Raw genomic sequence first — 22,476 nt, forward strand, 5'->3', positions numbered from 1 at the left:
AATTTTCCCCATGACTTTGCCATCCTGACTTTGATTTTACTTATAAACCTTTCCCTGATATTAAAGAATCATCCTAAAAAAATAGGCTTAGATTTTAAACTGTTCTTTAGTAGTATATTTTGACTTCTGAAAAAGTTGACTTAATTGTATCACCTGGAAACTTAAACATAGTCCCTTTTAAGAAACGTGTCCAGTAATTCAAAAAAAGAACCTCAATATCTTAATGTTCTTGAAGCAGTATGTTTTTCAATCTAAAGGAATCTTTCAAATTTTAGCTCTTTAAAAAAAACCTCATTTTGAAGAAGCATTTACATGAAGTCCTGCAATTCCTTCAGGTTCAGCTTCAGTACTGTTCATAAAATTACATTAAACACATTATTATGAATACAAAACGAAAAAGCATATCTGTTGAATCATAACGTCTTGGGGTGAACCCGGTCACGTGAATTTTGAGAAGTACACGTGATTTTGAAGCACTGATTTAATAAGCTTTCAATAAGTTTTGTCGGTTGCATTCACAGTAGAGTAACTGCGAAGGGAAATGAGTGACGCTGGGACTAAGAAGAGTTGCCGATGCTCCCATTTTCCTTGGTGTAGCTCTTGCTCTTTAAGGTGTGTAGGGAGTGGGAGGGCGGCTCTAGAGGTGACGGGATTGGCTGCTGAAACTTCGCCCCCTTCCCTGCCCTTTGCAGCTTTTCTTTGCGGGGGAGGAGAGGAAGGGAGAGGCGGCGAATCAGGGCAGCTTTTACTGTCGGGTATCTTAGGGGTCAGCTGACAGAGTCCCCGGAAGAAGCCTGTCTACCGCTGCGGAGGACCGCCTCCGCGGCAGCGATGGACTCTCGGCCCGGGGCGTGGATTCTTCCAGCCCAAACCCGACGATCCGTCTAGCCCAGGTATGTTCACTAACGAGGTCAGGGGTTTAAGAAAGGAAAACGCCCCGTGAAACTGGTCAGGGCTGTCGTCCATTGCACTGGACCGGAGCATCGTCCAAGACGGCTCTTGGGCGAACTGTCAGACAAGGTCCTGTACAGGATGCAACGGTCTGGACCGGGAAGCGTTTGAGTTTTCATTGCGAATAGGAAGAAAATTTTTCCCACCTCTCCTTTAACCTTATATTAGGTAATAGCCAACTTCTACCGTTAAAGAAACAAAACTCTCAGAAACGGAGGGTAGCGAATACAGGCTGGTTTTTTGGGATTTGTAGTTCCGACCCATTCCTTCGCGTAGTTTCCGCTTCCGTTCACATGACTGGGCTGAACGGACCACACCTTCCGCCCGCGACTCCTCCGCGGTCCTCAGACGGACACGTCACTGCTCGGCCCTCAACCAAACTGCTGCGAGCGAGTTCTTTCCGCGCTCTTGCTCTCACGAGCGGGCCTATCAACGCTCGGCGGTTGAACCGAGTCCCGCCTCCCCGCTGCTAAGTGATATCTGTATTGTCCAGTTAAAAAGCGGGAATGTGGCTTTGTCCACGCCTCCGAACCTGACAGACAGTCCCGGGATCCTATCGCTCTCACTAAGTATCAGATCGGCCCTGAGCCAGCCAATGGGGAACGGCCCGGGAGGCCGACCCGGCGCTGCCAGGGTTGGGTGCGCCGCTGAACGCTGAACGGATGGCAGAGGGAGCCCAGCGGAATCTTGAGGAACGCGGCTCAGGTGAGAAGGCCTTAGGATATAATTTCAGAATTAGCGGCAGGTGCAGTCGCAGGCGTTGGTGGGGCTGAGCGAAGTGCAGGTGGTGGGGCTTAAACGGTGTGGGGCTTGGGTGCAGAACAGAGTCGAGTGCCTTGCAGAGGAGGGGGCGTGGGGCGTGGCGTGGGGACATCCTAGAATGGAAGGATGTGAGGGTCTGGGATGGGGCGTGCGCTTAGGCCCGGAGGGCGTGGGAAAGATCGGATCCTGGGACTAGTCCTGGAGGGGATGGCGCTTCGAATGCCAAGGTGCTGGGGTGTCTCGCGGTGCCTGGTGTTAGAGGGGTTGAGCTTTTTGAACGTGGGAGACAGGGAGGAGGGACCTGCAGGAGTGAGCAGAATTTGGGAGGATGTGAGAAAGTGCGTAGGCGAACGGGGTGGGCAAGTTGCCGTCTTGGGAATTGGGTGGAACAGGGAGGCCCCAGCTTGCAGGCACAGTTGAGGTGGAGGACAGATGCCAAGTGTTCTAAGAAAAGTGTCTTTGCCTTTACTTGGTTTGGCGGTGTGCGAAAACGCCAGACACTACAGTATGGAAACTCCCCTAAGGTCCTGGCCTAAATTACCAGCTCCTTTACTCAGTTTTCAGGTAGAGGTTCTAGCACTCATTTCCCCGGCTTACACTTAGAGGCGGAAGGAGCCTATCACCTCAGTGATGGTATGTTTTCCCATTTCAGGCGTTGGAGAAAACAAGTACAAACCTGAGGGATGTGGCTGAATTATTGACTTCCTGGAGTTAGGTGTTTATTTTTTATTGCAAGATAAGGTTTTCCTTTGGGATTATAATTAAAACAAGTGTAGAGCTGCCCCTCTGGGACGGTTAATTATGGAAAAGACGATGGACTTCTCACGGTTGGAGCTAGGAATGTATGATTCCTCATGCCTTCCACCTAGTCCAGTGTTATTTCCTCCCTCTTTTCCTCTAATAATGCTGGGGGAAAGATCAGGAGGGATCCAGATTCCTTCCCCCGCCCCCTGCAGTCTTGTACAGTGTTGCATATTCTTGATTATTATATTCTTTAGCACTTAGCCCTCGACCAGCTTACGGTTTAAGTGCTGTCTTAAATGGAAATAGCTAAGCTCCTAATTAGTGCTAATAAATCTTATCCATTAAGTGATCACCATTCTGAATAGTCTAAAGACTGCCTCCCTCAACATTTTATTTTACTCTAGCAACCCCCACCCCAGCTCGAGTTTTTTTGTTTTTGTTTTTGTTTTTTTGCTTTGATAGTAAAATTTTCTTTTCCTTCCAGCTTGTCATCTGGTTCCATGAGCTGTGTCTGGTACCAGAGGCTTAAATCAGCAGTGTCAATTACGGAGATGCTTTGAACAGCTTATTGGAAGTGGGTGTAGCTCTATAAACAGTAGTTACAGTGTGATGTAAAGGATTGAAAGTGCAGTGATCTGTGTATGTGTGAGTCCCTCTCTTCTTGACTGCATGCCTGTAACTGCGTTAGTGGTCAGTAATGCTCTTTAGTTGACCATGCAACCCCATGGGAATTTGGAACAGAAAGAAGTTTGTAGCCAATCAGTTGAAGCTGAAATTTAGGGTTGTAAACTGTGCTGATCCAGTCATGACTTCTGTTTTTCAGCTTTCCGCTTTCACTGCTATACTCAGTCCCTGCTTTCTTTCATACATTCCTGCCTTTTCTTGTATGCTTTCTTTCTCCATATAATTATTTTTTCTATTCCCAATCTTTCCTATTTTCTTTGCATGTCATCCTTCAACCCGCCTTTGCTCTATACGTGTTTCTTTACTCCTATTGTACCACACTTGCCGGTTGTGCTTAGGCACTTGTCAGCTTCGAGAACTAGGAAACAGAATTATGGTTTTGGGGTCTCGTCAGTCCTTTTCATTCTTGATTCACAGAGCTGACATGCCTACTTCCTTACCAGTTCATAATTCAGTCAGGGCTTGGGAATTAGTGTTAGTCCTGACCCTCTCTGGTGTGTTCACTACCTCCTGTCTCTGTGGTTCTCTACCACCCTAAAATATGAAAGTGAATTAGGTAAATTGAAGATGTTTAATATCTTATGGTCTTGACTTTTCCATTTTAGCTATTTGAGTGTCATCTGTTGCCACCCGTTGATGTCAAGATGACTAAACTGGGATTTTTGCGGTTGTCCTATGAGAAGCAGGACACACTTCTGAAGCTTCTAATTCTGTCGATGGCTGCTGTGTTATGTGAGTGTGCATGTGGACCTCGTTCTTTGGCTGTGGAAAGGAGAAAATCTTGAAAAAAGTCAACAGTGGCTTTCTTAAATGCCTTACTTTTCTCAGCAGATTGTAATGTATTCTTTTTGCTGTTCTTGATCGGTATAATTTTAAGAAAGCAAAATCGAAGAAACGCAAGCATTATAGAAGTTGGGGCTAATGATCATCTGGGAAAGAACGGGCCACATGCTGTGCTAATTCTGTTTTCTCATGGGGTCGAGAGCGCCCGGCGACCCTGGAGTACTGAACTTTGTAAAGGACATTTGTTCTCTGTAATTGGTTACCTTAGTGTTTCTGAAGGTCGCTCCAGAACTTATTCTGTTTTCTTAGAGTTTTCTGGCTCTTCATGAGTCATAAGGCATGATTGCCTTACCTCTTAGTTTGCTGCAAAGGTAAGGTTATGGGGAGGGGATGTATAAAAGACGACTGCTTAAATTGAACACGGTATTATTAGTACGTGTTGTTGAATGTATTGTCATAGGCCTTGATAATAAGTAGTTAAATGTGTCCTACTTAAGTGGAAAAAGTAGGTGTCATTGTCAGGGGACAGTGAACTTCTTTGTTTCTTCTGTGTGTATTTATCCAGAAATGGATAAATACTTTATTCAAAGATCAATTTATATATGATATACTCTTTTTATATACTCATTTTATATACTATATACTCATTTTATATACTACTAATCTCTATAATATTACTATCAACTATTGTTTTTCATGGTACATTACTGTTAAAATGTTGGTTCTCTGGTTTTTGCAGCATTCTCCACTCGTCTCTTTGCCGTCCTGAGATTTGAAAGTGTCATCCATGAATTTGATCCGTGAGTACCTTTGCTTGGTCCGGTATTTCCTTTGGGAAGCATTCAGGTTCATGGGTTTCAAATTCAGATTCCAGTCAGCTCTCGGTGATGGGGATGTATTTGCTATACATTTAGAGGGGGAAATCCCTCAAGTTTTCCAAAGGCAATAACTGTCTCCTTTTGAAATATTTCTGTTGGAATTTGAGACCAAGTGAGTCTCTCAAGTTCATACAAAACGGCAGAGGCACTGCTAGTATGGCTGCCTGTCACCTAAGATCTGGCCAAGCTGAGAGAAGTCTGGCTTCTCAGCTTGATTGACAGTTACTGGTACAGATTGAGGGGAAGGGGCCTGTGCCTGCTGTGTGTTTGAGGCTCAAAGGAAAAATCACAAGTCATGAACTTGAGATTCATGACTTTTCCCTGTTTAACAATTTGTATAATAGAAATTGGGCCTATCAGTTAAGTTATAAGACATTGGGGAAAATTTGAAGCTGGGAGTTTGACTAGGGATTTTGGTTTATTAGATAAAAAAAGATATAGATGAAAGACATTTACTGAGCTTCATTTTGTTCCAAACACTGTTTTACAGATTATCTCTAAATCCTTACAATAACCCTATGAGATAGAGGTACTGTTATCTCCTTTTTACATATGTGTCTGAGGCTGGGAGAGGCTATTCAAGGTTATACATATAGTAAGTGGAGGAGCCAAGATTTGAATCTAGATTTGTCTATCTCTAGACACTGGAGTTATATATATGACACTGTGCTATATTGTCTAAAGTTAAGGCTTAATTAAAAATTTAGAGGGCCAGAATCATATGTTCTCGAAGCATCATTGATATCTTAAAAATAGCATATTCAGAGCATTGATTCAAGTTTAATACCTGCATGTATTTGCAGATTTGTCGTATTGTTTTGTGCAGATGTTTGAAAGCACTTTGGAGACCTACATATATTTTCTTTGGGGCCTCCCAAAGCAATTTATATTTTTTCTCATGGAGGAAACATATCCTTTCATTTCTCGATCACCAGTCTGTTAGGGCTTTTTCTCAGACCCTGTAGATGGACACACACTGAGATGAGATGGTCAGGGAAGCAAGAGCATCTGCTCTGCAGTTGGAGAGCCGGAAGGGACTGTAGGGATCATGTGATTTAACACTTCCTTTTGCAGAGCAGGAAACTGAGTGCAGGGTGAGACCCCAGCCCAGACCTACTCCAACTAGCTTATACTTCCCCTGCTTCACTCGGCCTCTCCCTCGGTTAGGTAAAGGACTCGGTTCTGACACATGTCGACTGCCTGTACCCTCATCCCTTCTGTCTCCCTGACAGTTACCAAAATAACATTCATCAGCAGCAGCAGAAGGATAAAGATTTCTGCCATCTGCTACCCCTGCTTACTGCAGCTGCTAAAACTCAGCTGACCAAGGAGGAAATGGGGTTAGAGGGGTGGGCAGGAAAGATGATCAGCCATTACTATCTGTAGTAATTAAACAGTGCCTTTTATTTTATTATTCATTTATATTTTTATTATTATAGTTTTTTGTCTTTCTTTTTTATTTATTTTTAAGTGAGAAATTTAAGAGAAGGGGTTACACAGCTTGGACCTGAAGAACTGTCTTTCTGTGTATAACTCAGTATTTTATATCAAATATTTTTAATATAACCTGTATTTTTATGCTACTATGTAGGTGGCATTCAAAACTATTTTAAATAACAACATGAGTAGATCTAATTACAAGTTTAGAGAGTGATTAAGAAGTTTGTGTTGTGGAGTGGACTAAAAAATTTTTCATCTTGCATACGGTGTTATACCCACATCTTTAGAGCTGCTCATCACTTGAGGTTATCCATGTGTCTGTGTGTGGTATGAAAATGTTCTTTTGTGTGTTCCTGTCACTTGAAAAGAGCCAAATCTATCGGTGCCTACATCTCAGCTATCCTGTCTTTTGGGTCCTTGAAGTTTCTCACTGGGACTGATGCCTCCTGCATGTCAGCCTGGTGAAGTATCCTGCTTGAGTGTTTCCTTACGAGTTTAGGCTCCAGTCGCGTTTTCTTAAGAAAGAAGCAGTGCTTTAGCTGAGATAAGCATGAAGCTAGAAATGAGGAGACCCTCATGCTTGGCATACTTTTTTGGTACCAAACTGACTTTTATTGGAGTAATGATAAGTTCCTCAAATTTTGTAAACCTGAGAAGCAAAATGCACTGCAGGTTGGGGCAAGCACCTGAGCATGAAGGGGAGAAGACACATCTTTCCTTTTCTCACTGTAGGTATTTTAATTACCGGACTACCCGCTTCCTGGCTGAGGAGGGATTTTATAAATTCCATAACTGGTTTGATGACCGGGCCTGGTACCCTTTGGGACGAATCATTGGAGGAACAATTTACCCAGGTGAGGGGAATAGGATTTTTTTTTCTTCACAGAAATAAGATATTTGTATATAATGGAACAGTTTCTTTTATTTTTAATGTCATTTTGTGATACTTGTCATTTCATTCTGATTACAAATTCCTAAAACATTTTATATAGAAAGGAGAACATGTATGGGAAAGTGCGGGTGGTTAGCTTTTCATAAATTCTGGACTTCTGATTGAATCCTTAGGGGGGAAGTTTATAGGCCTCCTGCAGTTGCTGTGTTAGGATTTCTGGTGGTTTGTCAAGATCTGTGTTGTCACTTACTGATACTTGGGTTTCCCTTTCTCTTTCCCTTAAGTCCTTTGTCTTTCTGGGATAACTTAATGGCGTTTCTTCTTCCTATTGCAGGCTTAATGATCACCTCCGCTGCAATCTACCATGTCCTCCATTTTTTCCACATCACCATCGACATTCGGAATGTCTGTGTGTTCCTGGCCCCTCTCTTCTCTTCCTTCACTACCATCGTCACGTACCACCTCACCAAAGAGCTCAAGGTGAAGGACTGGGGTGACAGGCAGCTCGGGAATGACTGTTGTTTACCTCTCTAGTCGATGCTGAAGGGTGGGGGACTGAGAGCCTTGGAAGCGCAGGGAGCCGGAGGCTAGAGAGCTTCTGCTGAGCTGAATTACTGGGTTCACTCCAGCCCTCCCTAGGGTATATGGTTTCTTATCATTAACAACTCTTTGTCCTGATAAGAGAACATTTGAAGGTCAAATATAAATTGGTACCTATGGAAAAAGAATCATTTAAAGTGCGAAATGTGAGGTTTAGATTTTGAAGCCCTCACAATCTAAGGGACAGAAAAAATAACGACAAGAACTGTTCCAAAGTGATTAGTGCTTCCTGCTGGAAATGGACACTTAGCAATTATTTGTTGTTGTTTTTTTTAAACATTTATTTAAAAATTCTTAAACCGCTTGGCTTTTGTAGTAGACTTCATAATACTGGCTCTCTTTCTAGGTTGCTGCATTGCTGACCCTGGCTCCTGGGTGCTATTCTTAGTTTGCGGCTGTGGTGTCAGGGAGATACCCGAGAGGTGATGAACTAGCAGGAGGGCTTGGGAAGCTTGAGTTTAGTTTGGAAGTTTTTTCATCCTTCTCCTTGCTGCCCTTTTCCAAATTTGACTCTTATTAATAGACAAGTCCTTCCTCTTGTGGAGTGTGGGTTGCATTTTGTTGTTCCTCTCTCCTGAGTTCACAGATTGCCTAGGAATATTCCAACTTTATCATCTGAGCTCCTGGCATCTTTAGTCCAGGTAGATTATCACCTCTCTTTGTTGGCTTTTTAGCTCAAATAATTATGATCTTCCTTTGACTGTCTTTGCCTAGCTTTTAGAGGTGTGACTGGTGTTCCTGCGGTGCGCAGGTATTGTTAGGGATAGGGACTCATAAGTCTGGGGGTACTCCAGCCAAACAGCCCATTCTGGGGCAGCATCTGGTGCCTGACAGCTTACCTGGTTTGTCTGTCCTCAGCATGTGTGTACTCGGTTTCAGACTTGGTGTCATCGAGGGGAATTGGTTGTGAAGTATTTAGCTTTCTTGTGCTGTGAACATTTCTAACATTTTTAGCATCACGTCTGCCTTGGAAAGTGTCGGACTGTTCTCTGGGCCCATTATGAGCAGAATGGACTAGGGATCCTGTTTCTCTTCTCTCGGGTATGTATTGGTGTTAACCTCCTGTTCTCCCTCCTTTCTTGCAGGATGCAGGAGCTGGACTTCTTGCTGCCGCCATGATTGCTGTAGTTCCTGGCTATATCTCCCGGTCTGTGGCTGGCTCCTACGATAATGAAGGTAAGATTTCAAGTGCTGAAGAGGGCCTGTTCACCTCGTTGTCCAGTAGAGCTTCACGAGTAGCAGTAGACTCTCGGTTCGGCCCTGTTATTTAGCAGTAGCAAAAATAGTATCTGGGTGAGAAGTCTACAAATGTACAGGAAGGGACCTCAGACCGGTTTATATTCTCACTCTCTCATTTCCTCCAGAAAGGTAGCTGGTAATTTTCCAAGGCCTTTGGCTCATCTCTGTACTCCTAAAAGTAGAGTTAAGTGTTAGTGTTGAATGGTGCTATTGTTTTAACATTGTAATCATTTGCTTCATTCTCCTAGATAAGAGGAATGGATATTCTTTAAACTATAATGACATTTAGTGACTTATTTTCAATTCAGCCTATATTTATTGAATGTTATTAGTGAAACACAGTGTTGATGTAATGAAGATAGATAATGAATAAAATTATTTTAGCTTACAGTTAAGGAATTATAGAGATAGATAATGAATAAAGTTATATTGGCCCATAATCTATAATGAAGATTAATATGGACCTATGAAAATAACAAATAACAAGCAGGTAGTGTTATGCACCATGAGAGGAGTACGAGCAGAATACTCTGGGAATGTAGTGAGAGGAGAGATTAATTCAGGTTTGGGGATCAGGGAAGGCTTTTTAGAAGTAGTTGTGATGGAACTGGGCTGTGAAGTTGGAACTTCATTCGACAGATATTAAGGAGAGGCCCAGTCAGGGTGTAAGGACCCACTTGTGGTAGGATGGAGAAGCAGGGGGTGCCTGGTGGTCCGGGATTATCTTTTGGACTTAAGTAGCAGGGAGTTTAGTCCTGGAGAGAGCAGTAGTGATCATGACAAACGCTCACTGTGTGCTTGTTGTGGGATGGGTGCTGTTCTCAGTGCTGTACAGGCAGTAGCTGAATTTGTCTTCACGACACTTTTGTGAAGTAGATGCTGTTATGGACTCTTATAGGAAACTGAGAAAAAGAGTTGTTAGAGTAGTTATACTATTAATGGGTAGAGATCTGAGACATGAATCCAGATAGTTTGTTCCAGAACAGTATTAAATATGATTCCAGCATGGCCTTTTATTGAATTTTTGTGTTCTTTCTGCAGGGATTGCCATCTTTTGCATGCTGCTCACCTACTATATGTGGATCAAAGCAGTAAAGACTGGTTCCATCTATTGGGCAGCGAAGTGTGCCCTTGCTTATTTCTACATGGTAATTTTTCACATCTTTCTTCCAGGAGTCTCTCTGTGTCTCAGTACCTATTGGGATCAACTGATAGAAATTAGAAGTAACTCTTGGGCTTTGAGACCATGGACTGGAGGCTAGAAGTCATAATTGTCTCTTATATCCATACAAAGCCTAAACCAAGGCAGACAAGGATATCCCTTTTAAAATAGGAAGCTGGAGATAATTTTTTTAATTTTTAAAAGTCTCCAGATACTGTATTTCTTATGGGTACATATTGGTTGGCCAACTCTCTTTTCTAGTATGTTCTTCTTAAATTTCCCCTTTTCTAATGTATTTCTTTTCTGTTCGATCTTTTGTAAACACTGAAACTCCTTCCCTTAACTGCTTCCACTTGCTCACGTTTCCTATGTACCCCTAAGTCCTCCCTGTAACCTTGCACTAGGCTGCGTCCAGGTAAGCCCTGAGGGTTGGGGCTCTCTTGTCTTGTGATTGTGATGGCAGGTGCCATGGAGAACAGGGGATTGAATTATAGCAATGGGTGTTAAGTTGATTTTCCTATTTAAAGAAGTCAGCTATTTAAACTCTTTAAGTCACTTGGCATAAATAAAGTTTTTGCTTATTATAAAGAGATGTTCTTTAAAAAACTCCTAGGTAATATGCTAAGGTATAATGGCAGTGGAGCGAGGAGAAGTGCTCAGAGGAACTGTTCTGTTTTGTCCTGTCCTAGGTCTCTTCGTGGGGAGGGTACGTGTTCTTGATCAACTTGATCCCTCTTCACGTGCTTGTGCTCATGCTCACGGGGCGTTTCTCCCACCGGATCTACGTGGCCTATTGTACTGTTTACTGCCTGGGCACCATCCTTTCCATGCAGATCTCCTTTGTGGGTTTCCAGGTGAGTCCTAGACAGGGTGAGGTTTTTAGTTTCTTGTACTTTTTCTGAGCAGCTCCAACTAGATTGATTTATCTTGGATTCTAGTGAGGATAGTAAAAACTTATTCACAGGTCTGGCTTTGGACTGCCTGTGTTAACTGAAGCAACAGAATCGTTGGTCATTAAAGTCTGCCTCCTGGAGTGTGTTAATATTTTCTCATGAAGTTTGAATTTAATGACTCTTACTTTGCCTTAGGTTTATGGGAGGAGGAGGGATATTTTGGCTGAACTTGAATTGATGTGAGTGATCAAAGTTATATTTTTTCCAGTCCTTTTTAATGCAAATGACCCCATTTAATAGTAATGACCCCTGAACTTCTTAAGGAGGCCTTAGTGAAATTCCTGTAGGAAACAAAGCACAAACCTTATAGCCACATTACCCCACAGGGTTAAGAGACAGCTGTTAAGTCAGAGAATAATGTGGTGTGTTTGATTTCTCATGTAAAATTCTTAAGAAAGTGGAACCCTTATTCAGGTCAGTAAGTATCTCTTTACCGATCACCTACTATGTGCAGTTTGCTGATTAACTGGGAAATGTAAAAAATGAAAATCAGTTCTAGTCCTTAAGGAAGTCACAGTCTTGATGGGAAAGAAGCACTGCAGCTGTCTGTACTGTGTGGTTCTAGAAATGTAGTTCATGGAGCAGCAGCATCTCAGGATTTGTTAGAAATGCAAATTCTGAGGACCTGCCACAGACCCACTGAGTCAGAGACTCGGGCGGTGGGGCTCAGCAGTCTGTATCTAAATACTCCCTTGTCTTCTCCCCCACCATGGTTATGATGCCTTGTGGTTTGAGAACCACTGGCCTAAGTGATGGCAGAGATCTCAGTGTGTGGAATATGGAGGGGAGTGATGGATTTCAGTTTGGCAGATTAGAAGGAAATAGTATGTGCGTTGGGCCTTGAATGATGAGAATTCCAGTGAATGCAAATTTTGGGAAAATGAGAAAATTGCAGTTGAGGCTAAAGAAATAGCCTGAGCAAAGGCCAGAGATGGTGATAGAGTATGGTACAGTCTGGGGGACTCCAAATATTCTTTGGAAAATGTGACAGCTGAATTAGACTGTATCCTAGATTGGCCCTAATTCCTTGGTGGCCTCAGAACTCATTTGATTCTCTGGTCTGAACTTGGTCAGGATAATTCAGGTCAAGGCTGGACCCATCCTTTTCCTAATATTCTCATACATATGCTTTCACCTGCAGCCCGTTCTGTCATCAGAGCACATGGCAGCCTTCGGGGTCTTTGGTCTCTGCCAGATCCATGCCTTTGTGGATTATCTGCGCAGCAAGTTGAATCCACAGCAATTTGAAGTTCTTTTCCGAAGTGTCATCTCCCTGGTAGGCTTTGTCCTTCTCACCGTGGGAGCTCTCCTCATGCTGACAGGTAGGGAAGGCTTTTAGTATTAAGTGTAATTGGATACTAACATAGAATAAACCCCAAAAATAAGGGTTATTTCCTGACCACAGAACGGTTCGTTCTTTTCTTCCAGTTTCTCTTTTGATTTCAAGCATATAAAGTCTGACTTTCACACATTCAGTCTTCTTGTCAGCCAGTGTTTGGATTCAGCATAGCAAAGAATATCTTATTAGAGAAGCTCTTAATCTCAGAAAAACCACACTTGGTGACAGGACTGTATCTTATCATGCTAATCTTTCACCTCTTTTTTTTCCCCCTTTTCTTTCCTGTTGGTCGGGTGGGAGAGGGCCTAGCATTGCTTACTGTACCCCACGGCACACCTCATCTAAGCCCGTGTGCACTAAAGCATGGCTGTTATGTTTGGTTAGCATGCCACGTTTCCCTCCTTCCTTCATTTTCCTCCCTTCCACGGTTCAGAGGCTGTTTTGATTTTGCCTGAGACTCTGGTGTATTATGTAATTCAGAGCAGCACTAGAGGACAGAGTGACTTAGTTTATTGGGTTGGCCTTGGTTTGACCAGATTTGGCCTAAAACCCTTCTAGGAGTCTCTTCTGCCTCCCTTCCCTCTGAGTTTATATACAGCCCGACTTTATTCTGATGGTTCTGCTGACAAAAGTTCTCTCAAGTTTGAAAGTAAGGAGTGAAATTCACAAAGTATTGGTGGCGTTTAAATAAAAACCTAGTCCTTCTCAGTCTCAGAAAATCTTATTAAAATGGAAAGTTGTGATGAGTTAGGATTGGGTGTTTTGTCTCAGAAATAATTGTGAAATATTTGTTACCTCTTTGCTGCCAGGAAAAATATCCCCCTGGACTGGGCGTTTCTACTCGCTGCTGGATCCTTCGTATGCTAAGAACAACATCCCCATCATTGCCTCCGTGTCTGAGCACCAGCCTACGACCTGGTCCTCATACTATTTTGACCTGCAGCTTCTTGTCTTCATGTTTCCAGGTCTGTTTGCCTTGTTCTGAAGTGGCCTTCTGTCTAAGAATCACCATTTGGCTCTAACTTACCTTCTGACCAATTCAGATATGTTTTAGAATTTATCAGTGGTAGGGCACTTTTTTTTTTTTAGAATAGCTTTTGTTTTTTTCTTATTATGAAAGTAAATTGTCTCTTGTAAAAATATAGACAATTTTTAAAAAAATAAGTATTTTAGGAGTTCTTGCCACATATGTTGTTACTGTTAGCATTTTGATGTATATTCATCCAGTTATTTATTGATGAAAAGTTAGATAGTGCAGCTTTTTCCTCTGATTTAAAAAATATCATAATCATGATAATTATGTTATTTTGTGTTATTTTAGAGAAATAATATTTAAGATATATCATTCGTTAGTTTTTTTAAGTACAGAGGTGTGTAGAGAAGATGGCAAATGGTCCATAATCTTCTGCAGCAGTATTTTAATTGATATATTTCATTCTATTTTATAAATAGTCTGTAATTAAGTACCTCCTTAATGCTGAGCATTTAGGTGGTTTCAGATTTTTTTTTGCTATTTTGAGGAGTGCCGTGGTGATCTTTGCACATATTTGTGATTGTCTTTTCATCAGCTGCTGACTTCTTTTCACTTTTCCCTCTGTAGTTGGACTCTATTACTGCTTTAGCAACCTGTCTGATGCCCGGATTTTCATCATCATGTATGGTGTGACCAGCATGTACTTTTCAGCTGTAATGGTGAGCAAGGCCCTCAGTCCTAGCAGACCTTTCCACCCCTAGCTCTGAGGTTTTTCCCCCGCTGCATGGCAGGATTCAGGAAGTACCCACGATTGTGTACATGCTTCCTTCTGACGTTTGAGGGGCTGAGTTGTAAAGCTCCCATCATTGTTGATCCTTCCCAGGAAGGTGAGGGGTACCCATCATTCTGATTGTGGGGCCCAGCTTTCTTGGATTCAGAACCTTGTATGAGGGAGAGGTGCTTTGACACTTGTTGGAGAAGGTGACTGGGCAGGTTCCTTCTCAGCTCCTTCTGGTGTCTTAAAAAGGGAGGTTTTGTCTTTTCCTTAAAGGCCTGGGTGCTGAGTGCTAGGTTGTTAAAAGAGAAGAGAGATTTCATATATTGCAGTAAGATAGTATTTCTCATGCTTTTTTGACCTCAAACCACAGTTAAGAAATACATTTTATGTCATTTCTCAGGATGTATATACATACATACATGTGTAACTGATAAACAATCTTTAAAAAAATACATACTTCTAAAAAGTAAGCAAAATCAAAATTTTAAAAAATAAAGAAAAAATATAATTCTACTGTAGATGTATCAAATATTTTCTCTTCTATTTTGTTCTGTTCCATTAACAAGTCATGTTTGTTGAAAACCCCTAAGCTGATGATAGGTTGAAGTCTGTAATTTGTAGAATACCGATTAGATTGTGCTTCCTGCTTTTTAGGTGCGTCTGATGCTGGTGTTGGCGCCTGTTATGTGCATTCTTTCCGGCATTGGAGTCTCTCAAGTGCTGTCCACTTATATGAAGAATTTGGACATAAGTCGACCAGACAAGAAGAGCAAGAAACAACAGGATTCTACCTACCCTATTAAGAATGAAGTGAGAATTTAGCAATGCAAAGAATAGGCTTGGGGAACTGTGTGTTTGAGTGTGTGTGTGTGTGTGTGTGTGTGTGTGTGTATGCATGTGTTGTGGCTTTTTTTTTGATTGAGGAGGAGTAAGGTAGAGCACTGCCACAGGTGGTCGGAATTAACTCGTTTAGCCTCTGACTTTGATTCATCTCATCTGTATTATTGACGGTGTGTAAGAAGCTGTTCTGTGTTGTGTAAATTTAATTTGGTTTACAACACAATTCTTCTTCCTTGTTTAGGTGGCAAGTGGCATGATTCTGGTCATGGCTTTCTTTCTCATCACCTACACGTTTCATTCAACCTGGGTGACCAGTGAGGCCTACTCTTCCCCCTCCATCGTGCTGTCTGCTCGCGGAGGGGATGGCAGTAGGATCATTTTTGATGACTTTCGAGAAGCGTACTACTGGCTCCGTCACAATACTCCAGAGGTGAAGATTCGGGAGGAGAGGGATTGTGGAGGAGGAGGAGGAGGGAGACATTTGATGTTGCAGTGAATTAAGTAGCTTTTAGATGTTTGGAAAGCTTGGAGAAATTGGGACTGTGGCACTCTGGTGTTCCAGCCTTAAAGATCTGCCTTCGTTTAATTCAGGATTTCTGCTACAGTTACCCTTACTGGTAATTATCTGCACTCTGCTCGGGCACTTGTATTGACAGCATGGAGATTCTGTCATGAGGTAGACCAGCCAAATTACAGAAGAAGAAAAAAATTTTAAAATAAGTAATACATGTTCATTGTAGAAAAATCAGAAAATAGAACCAAGTAGTCTAATGACTACTTTTAACATTTTGGTTTATACCTTTTGGGAATCTGAGCTCATTTCCTCTCCAGTAGCTACTGGGAATGGCACTTCTGACTTAGATTCTTACAAGAATTCCTTAATCCGTAATCCTTAAATCTTGGTCATTATCCTGTGATTTGTTCCCCCTCCTTCTGTCAGCTCCCTTCTTTATAGTAACTGATTTTTGTGATATTATTTAAGGTCATTTATTTAATACAGTTATGTGATGACACCAGGCTATTTATTTGGAAATATTACATAGTCCCCCTCCACTCTCCACCCCATTAATGCTTATTTGTATAAGGTGATCTGGGATGAAAGTATTGGCCGTGTTTGGTTGTGTAACTTGCATTGAGATTTCATGATTGTATATAAATGTAGGACCAGGTGCCAAGACTTACTCTCTTGTTAGGGATGCGTTATTTTATGAAGATACTGGTTAATAAGCCGTATCTCACTTCTGTCAGATGCCCTTTACTCTTCTTGTATTTGATTTTTGGAGGCAGTGAGATCTTGTTTTTTCCATTTCCTGTTCTTCTCTCAGGATGCGAAGGTCATGTCCTGGTGGGATTATGGCTACCAGATCACAGCTATGGCGAATCGGACAATTTTAGTGGATAATAACACGTGGAATAATACCCACATTTCTCGAGTAGGGCAGGTAAGGTGAAGGGGTCATTTGAGTGTTTGCTGCACAGGCTAGTGGGAAATATTTCTCCATGAGGAATCGTATGACCTGAAATTTTGCTCTGAGAAACGTGCATGTGTTTTTCTAGGCAATGGCATCCACAGAAGAAAAAGCCTATGAGATCATGAGGGAGCTTGATGTTAGCTATGTGCTGGTCATTTTTGGAGGCCTTACTGGGTATTCCTCTGATGGTAATGTACTTGATTCTGTTTCTAGCTACAAGGCATAGATTCTAACAAAACTGGGTAAATCTCCTATTTTTCAGTCCTTTTACTAATGTCTCATCAACATATTTTCTTGGATGGGGAAATTCCTAAGTATTTGCAACTTGAGGTTTCGTTATTTTGATTTCTTTTTGGCAGCAAGTACAAAGTAGATGTAAAGAATTCTCATGTAGGTTTGGCATGCTGAAATTGTCTAAAGGCCTAGGAGTAGTTCCATGGCCAGTAAACAACAAAGAACATAAGACTTCTGAAAATGAGCTCAATAATTAGCATTTTTTAGCGAATTTAAGCCATAGAGTCATCTCCCAACTTAAAAAGTTTATATATATATGTTTGGCACTTGTTCCCCATGATTATTAGCAAAACCATATGTTTAGATGAATCATCCAAATATAGTTGTTTGCCTTTAAAAAAAAACTTCAAAAGTTAAAGTATTATCTGTTTAAACTTGAAAGTGTTAAAAACACTTCTGAAGGTTTATAATAAAAAATGGTAGTTCTCTGCCCTTAAACCTAAACCACCTTATAACATCAGTTCCCAGGAAAATTATTCCTTCAGTTGTTTCTCCTAGTACTTATGTTCATATTTCTAAATAACATGTATATTTTGCTATTCATTTATTGGTCATTTTAGATACCCTGTATCAACTCTTACTACGGTAGATAAGGAATTTAGTTCTTTATGTGATCCCTTTCCCCTTTCCTCCTTGCACCTTCTCTGTAGAGTTAATGTTCAGTTTTTGGTTAAATTCAGATAAAGTGTTTTCAAAATCATGACTAAGTAAATATTATTTACTGCTGAGTCAGCCAGTTCACCATGGTTACATTCTTATCTAGAATACTTTGTTTTCCTGTGGTTAATAATTACCTCATATTTCTATCGCAATTTCCTTTGAATATATGGTTGCTTCTTAAAGATGTTCAAATTTTAGATTATGTCTGGTTCTGATATAGACAGACTTAATAAATCCACCTGGACAGTACATATAAAGTCTCAGTACAAAGTAGTAAGACCAGTGTCCTCTAGTGTCTTGTATAAGCAGAGGGAGAGTGAGGGTAGCAGGGATGTGTTCCCGCGGACTTGAGCTTTCACAGGCAGTTGCATCAGCACTGGTTGTGTGTGATTATAGGTTTTTTCTTTCTGATAATAGTATATGCAAGTACTACAGAAAAGTGTGGATGTATGTCTGTGTGCATATGTGTTTTTATATATATGAATGTACACATGTATGTGGTAGAAAGGGGTGGTTCCCTGAAATCTTTAATGTTCCATGATACAGATATCTGTCTACCACATTTTCTTTATGTATTCATCTGTCGATAGACTTAGGTTGTTTCCATGTCTTGGCTGTTGTGAATAATGCTGCAGTGAACATTGGGGTGCAGAAACCTCTTTAGGATAGTGATTTCATTTCCTTTGGATGTATCCCCAGAAGTGAGCTTGCTGATCACTTGGTAGTTCTGTTTTTAATTTTTGAGGAATCTGCATACTGATTCCTGTAGTGTCTGTACCAATTTACTCTCCCACCAGCGGTGCACAAGATTTCCCTTTTCTTAACATCGTCATCAGCACGTCCCTTGTCCTTCTGACGAGAGCCATTCTCACAGGTATGAGGTGATACCTTGTTGTGGTTTTGATTTGCATTTCCCTAATGATTAGTGACATTGAGCACCTTTTCTTGTATCTGTTGGCCATTTGAATATTTCCTTTGGAAAAATATCTTTTCAGATCTTTTGCCCATTTTTAATTGGATTTTTTTTTTTGCTATTGAATTGCATGAGTTTCTTATATATTTTGGATATTTACCCCTTATTTGATACATGGTTTGCAAATATTTTCTCCCATTCCGTAGGTTGCCTTTCCATTTTGTTCATCATTTCTTTTGCTGTGCAGTCTTCCATTCTTGTCAGAGCTTCTCAGGGTTTTGCTTCAGACATAACCGCCAGGAAGCTCTGATATCAGTGCTCTGAGACAGTTGAGTTGATGCTCTGGGATTTTATATTCGGTCCTGTTTCTGGCTGTGTGATGTAGGCAAGTCTGTGCCTCAGTTTTTCTGTTTGAAAGATGGAGGTAAGACTGTAGACACTACATGAGCATAATAATATTTATTGAATACTTACTATGTGACAAGCAATATGTAAGGTAACACACTCCTACTCATAATGCTCTAGCAGCCCTTTTGCAGATACCCTTATTTTTCTAATTTGACAGATGAGGAAACTGAAGCACAGAGAGGTTCAGTAACCTGCTCAAGGTCACCCACCTAGAATTGGCAGTGCTAGAATTTAAACCCAGACAGTTTAGATCCAGAGTCTGTGTTCTTAACCACTGTGATTTCCCCTGGAACACTTTATGGTAGGACAGTAGGGATCTTGTTTTCTTACGGATCAATGATGCTGCTTCTGCTAACTGTTCATTTCCCTAAAGCATGTGGAGGAGATACAGGGAGTGACATATTCTAAGAGATAACCTGAGTTGATGGTGGTGTCAGTAATTATGGAGCCTGGTCGTGTGTGTGACATAGAAATGTTGACATCTCACAGATGTGCTTCAGAGGTTTGTAAATTTGCAACTGTAGGTCAAGAGGGAATACGTTCTGTCTTCTATACCTTTCTGGTGAAGCTACTACTCCCTGGGTCAGTGTTGTCCAATAGAAATATAATGGGAGCCACATGTCATTTAAAATTTCCTGTTAGCCACATCAAGATAAGTAAAAAGAAACAGGGGCAGTGAACTTAATAATTTTATTTAACTGAATACATCTAAGACATTACGTTAATATGTAACCAAGATATTTTACCCACTTTATTTTGTTTTATTTTGGACTAAGTCTTAGAAAGCCAGTGTGTATTTTATACTTACAGCACATCTTAATTTGGACTAGCCATATTTCACATGTCAGTAGCTACATGTGGCCAGTAGCTGGTATATTGGACAGCTCAGCCCCAGCTAATACCTGGGACTAATTACAGTTGTGACATAAGTCTGGGCCAATAGCATAGGATTTCAGGAGTCTATAGGAAAATCTATAGAAAAAGCTGAAAAAGTTTTGGCCGTACATTAACTTTCTAATTTCTGTAAATTAGAACTAAATGGTACTACACTCCACTGGGAAAATACCAGGGGGAGTTTTCTTAGAAATAGTGGCCTTCCATTAGATGATTTAACTCCAGCAGCCTTTGTAATGCAGCAGTTTTTTCTTTTTCTTTATTTTTCTAGACATCAACAAATTCCTGTGGATGGTCCGGATTGGAGGGAGCACAGATACAGGCAAACATATCAAGGAGCATGATTATTACACTCCAACTGGGGAGTTCCGTGTGGACCGCGAGGGTTCTCCCGTGCTGCTGAACTGCCTTATGTACAAGATGTGTTACTACCGCTTTGGACAGGTCTACACGGAGGCCAGTGAGTGACTCTTAGTAATAACAACAACAGGATTAGCTAACACATAGAGTGGTTTTTATATGCCAGACACTGCTCTGAGTGCTTTATATCTGTTAATTCGTTTAACCCTCACAACAGTCCAAAAGATGGATACTAATAGTATTCCCTTTTTATATATGAGGAAATTGAGGTACAGATAGGTTCCGTAACAGCCCAGAGTCACATAACTAGCGCAGAAGCAGGTTAAACTCAGGCAGCCTGGCTCTAGATTGTGTGCTTTTACCCACTACTTTTGGTTGCCTTTCAGAAGAGTTACTGTAGTGGAGAAAGGAGTGTGAAGGGGGATAGAGGGAGGTAGAGGACTTGACGTTCCTTGGGGGAGGCGGGTACAGCTCAGTGGTAGAGTGCGCACTTAGCATGCATGAGGTCCTGGGCTCAGTCCCTACTACCTCCATTTAAAGGGGGGGGGGGCTCTACATTTCTTCAGATAAATACACTGAAAATAATTTGATTAGTTAAGTCTTTTCTTCTGACTTCAGTTTCTTAGTTCAGCAGTAGGGACAGTTTTTCCAAGTAGATGCAAGTCTTTGACAGCTGATGGGTTCTTCTCTGTTCCTTGGAAGGGTTACTGGTGTGTCACCGAGGCCTCTGGGTGGTAATCCTCAGGAGTCGAGGGCCTTGGAGGTCAGCCCTGTATCTCTTGGAAGAGATAACCTCCACGGACTCTGCCAGGCGTCATCTTGGAGAGGACTGGAGTTAGGGTAACACTTGATTTGCCCTTACTGCCTGAGGTCCTTTTCCACAGTCCCTACTCTCTACACAGACTGCGAGCTGAGGAGTGACATTCCAGGTTGATGATTTATCAGATTGGTGTACTATTTCCTGAGGGGTCAGCACTGTAGAAAGAAGTGTGTCTCCTTTTTTGTCCCTTTCTAGAGCGTCCACCAGGCTATGATCGTGTTCGGAATGCCGAGATTGGGAATAAAGACTTTGAACTTGATGTCCTGGAGGAAGCATATACCACAGAGCACTGGCTAGTCAGGATATACAAGGTGAGCAGATGGTGCACTGCGGAAGCAGCTCCCTCGCCTCAGCGCGGGCCACGTTTCTAAAACGGGGATGTTTTTAATGTCTGAAAAGTAGCTTGCAACTCAGAATTTTACTGTTTTTTATTTTATGTTGTTAGAGAGTAGACACCCCAGTTGGCTGTCATTTTGGCAGCGGTTGCAGTGGTATTTCTCCAGTTGAGGCTAGACTTGATCTGTGTTAGTGATTAGCAGGCTTGTGGGGGAAGGGGGGAGAGAGAGAGGGGGGTGTGTGTGTGTGTGGAAAGAGAGAGGGGTGTGTGTGTGTGTGTGTCTAGAGAGAGAGGGGTGTGTGTGTGTGGAGAGAGGGGTGTGTGTGTGTGTGTGTTCAAACTACATTTTCTTCCTTCCCACTGAAGAATTTATGGCATAGAGAGTCACATAGAAGTGTGTTGTATCTCTTACGTAAGAGAAGGTTGAGAACCGTTGATCTATTTGGAAGGTAGATATTATAGCTCCTCACAGAGGTGCTCCAAGGCTAAGCAGAGAGTAGCTAGTCTCAAACCAGTGCTCGTTTAATCCTGAAACCAAAACAGGCAGCAGAATCCAACATAATCTCTCCCCATCTGGGTGAATCCAGCTCAGTAGAGAAGCTCTCCCATGCTGATGTGATTAGAAATATTAAACTGATACCTTTATGTTGTAGGTGAAGGACCTGGATAATCGAGGCTTGTCAAGGACATAAATGTTATGACCAGCTCTGATCTGCTTCGCACTGAGTGCGTCACATTTAGGGCGCTGAAGACATTTTAAAAATATGCAGTGTATAAGAACAGAAGACCATGGGATTAGAACTGTCTGGATGTTTTGCCCTGGGCAGTGTGGGCTGGGCCAAATGGAATGATTTCTATATTTCTGAGCAGGTTACCAAATGAAATGTCATGGCTTTACTTTGGTCAATTAAAGGGGGGAATTTTTTTTTTTTTTAATGTGCCTTATTTGTTTTGACTTATGACTGATTTGAGGAGGCTTAAAGTTTCTGCTGGGCTGAGAAAAGGACGGAGGGCAGACCTCACCCATGCTCTTAGCTCCCTGAATGGGCCTGGTAGGGGCTTTCTGTCTTTTTCTCTCAAATCAGGAAGACTGTCAAGGACTAGCTCGGATGCTACATATACAAACAATTTTGTCATTTCAAAAACTGCAGCACCTAACACGATGCCTTGCACATGGTGGGTGCTCAATAAATTTGTGCTGAATGAATAAACATTTGTGGGGCCGGAAGAGTGCCATTTCTGGGCAGGAGAGGTAGCTGTGTTGCCATCATATCTGTTACCAACATTTCCTGTCCTTAGA

At 41.7% G+C, this 22,476-nt stretch overlaps 1 protein-coding gene across 3 annotated transcripts; it reads left to right on the forward strand.

Annotated features, from left to right (window-relative positions):
- Positions 1-754: 754 nt before the first annotated feature.
- On the forward strand, positions 755-22,387 carry STT3A (STT3 oligosaccharyltransferase complex catalytic subunit A). 3 transcript variants are annotated; one of them, XM_064482197.1, is made up of 20 exons: positions 1,471-1,656; positions 2,366-2,428; positions 2,942-3,031; positions 3,747-3,873; positions 4,664-4,724; positions 6,975-7,096; positions 7,469-7,614; positions 8,820-8,910; positions 10,015-10,121; positions 10,825-10,989; positions 12,230-12,410; positions 13,237-13,392; positions 14,028-14,119; positions 14,833-14,988; positions 15,260-15,448; positions 16,344-16,460; positions 16,576-16,678; positions 19,931-20,119; positions 21,035-21,150; positions 21,830-22,387. In XM_064482197.1, the coding sequence occupies exons 4-20, from the start codon at positions 3,786-3,788 to the stop codon at positions 21,866-21,868; spliced, it is 2,118 nt and encodes a 705-aa protein (XP_064338267.1). In that variant the 5' UTR covers positions 1,471-1,656; positions 2,366-2,428; positions 2,942-3,031; positions 3,747-3,785; the 3' UTR covers positions 21,869-22,387. The 3 variants fall into 3 exon arrangements, with proteins under 3 accessions (XP_010984787.2, XP_064338267.1, XP_031299285.1); XM_010986485.3 differs by lacking the exons at positions 1,471-1,656; positions 2,366-2,428; positions 2,942-3,031 and adding an exon at positions 755-893; XM_031443425.2 differs by lacking the exons at positions 2,366-2,428; positions 2,942-3,031 and having other exon boundaries at positions 1,472-1,656.
- Positions 22,388-22,476: the final 89 nt, after the last annotated feature.

The sequence above is a fragment of the Camelus dromedarius genome, chromosome 34, assembly GCF_036321535.1.
Source record: "Camelus dromedarius isolate mCamDro1 chromosome 34, mCamDro1.pat, whole genome shotgun sequence".
Taxonomy (NCBI): Eukaryota; Metazoa; Chordata; class Mammalia; order Artiodactyla; family Camelidae; genus Camelus; species Camelus dromedarius.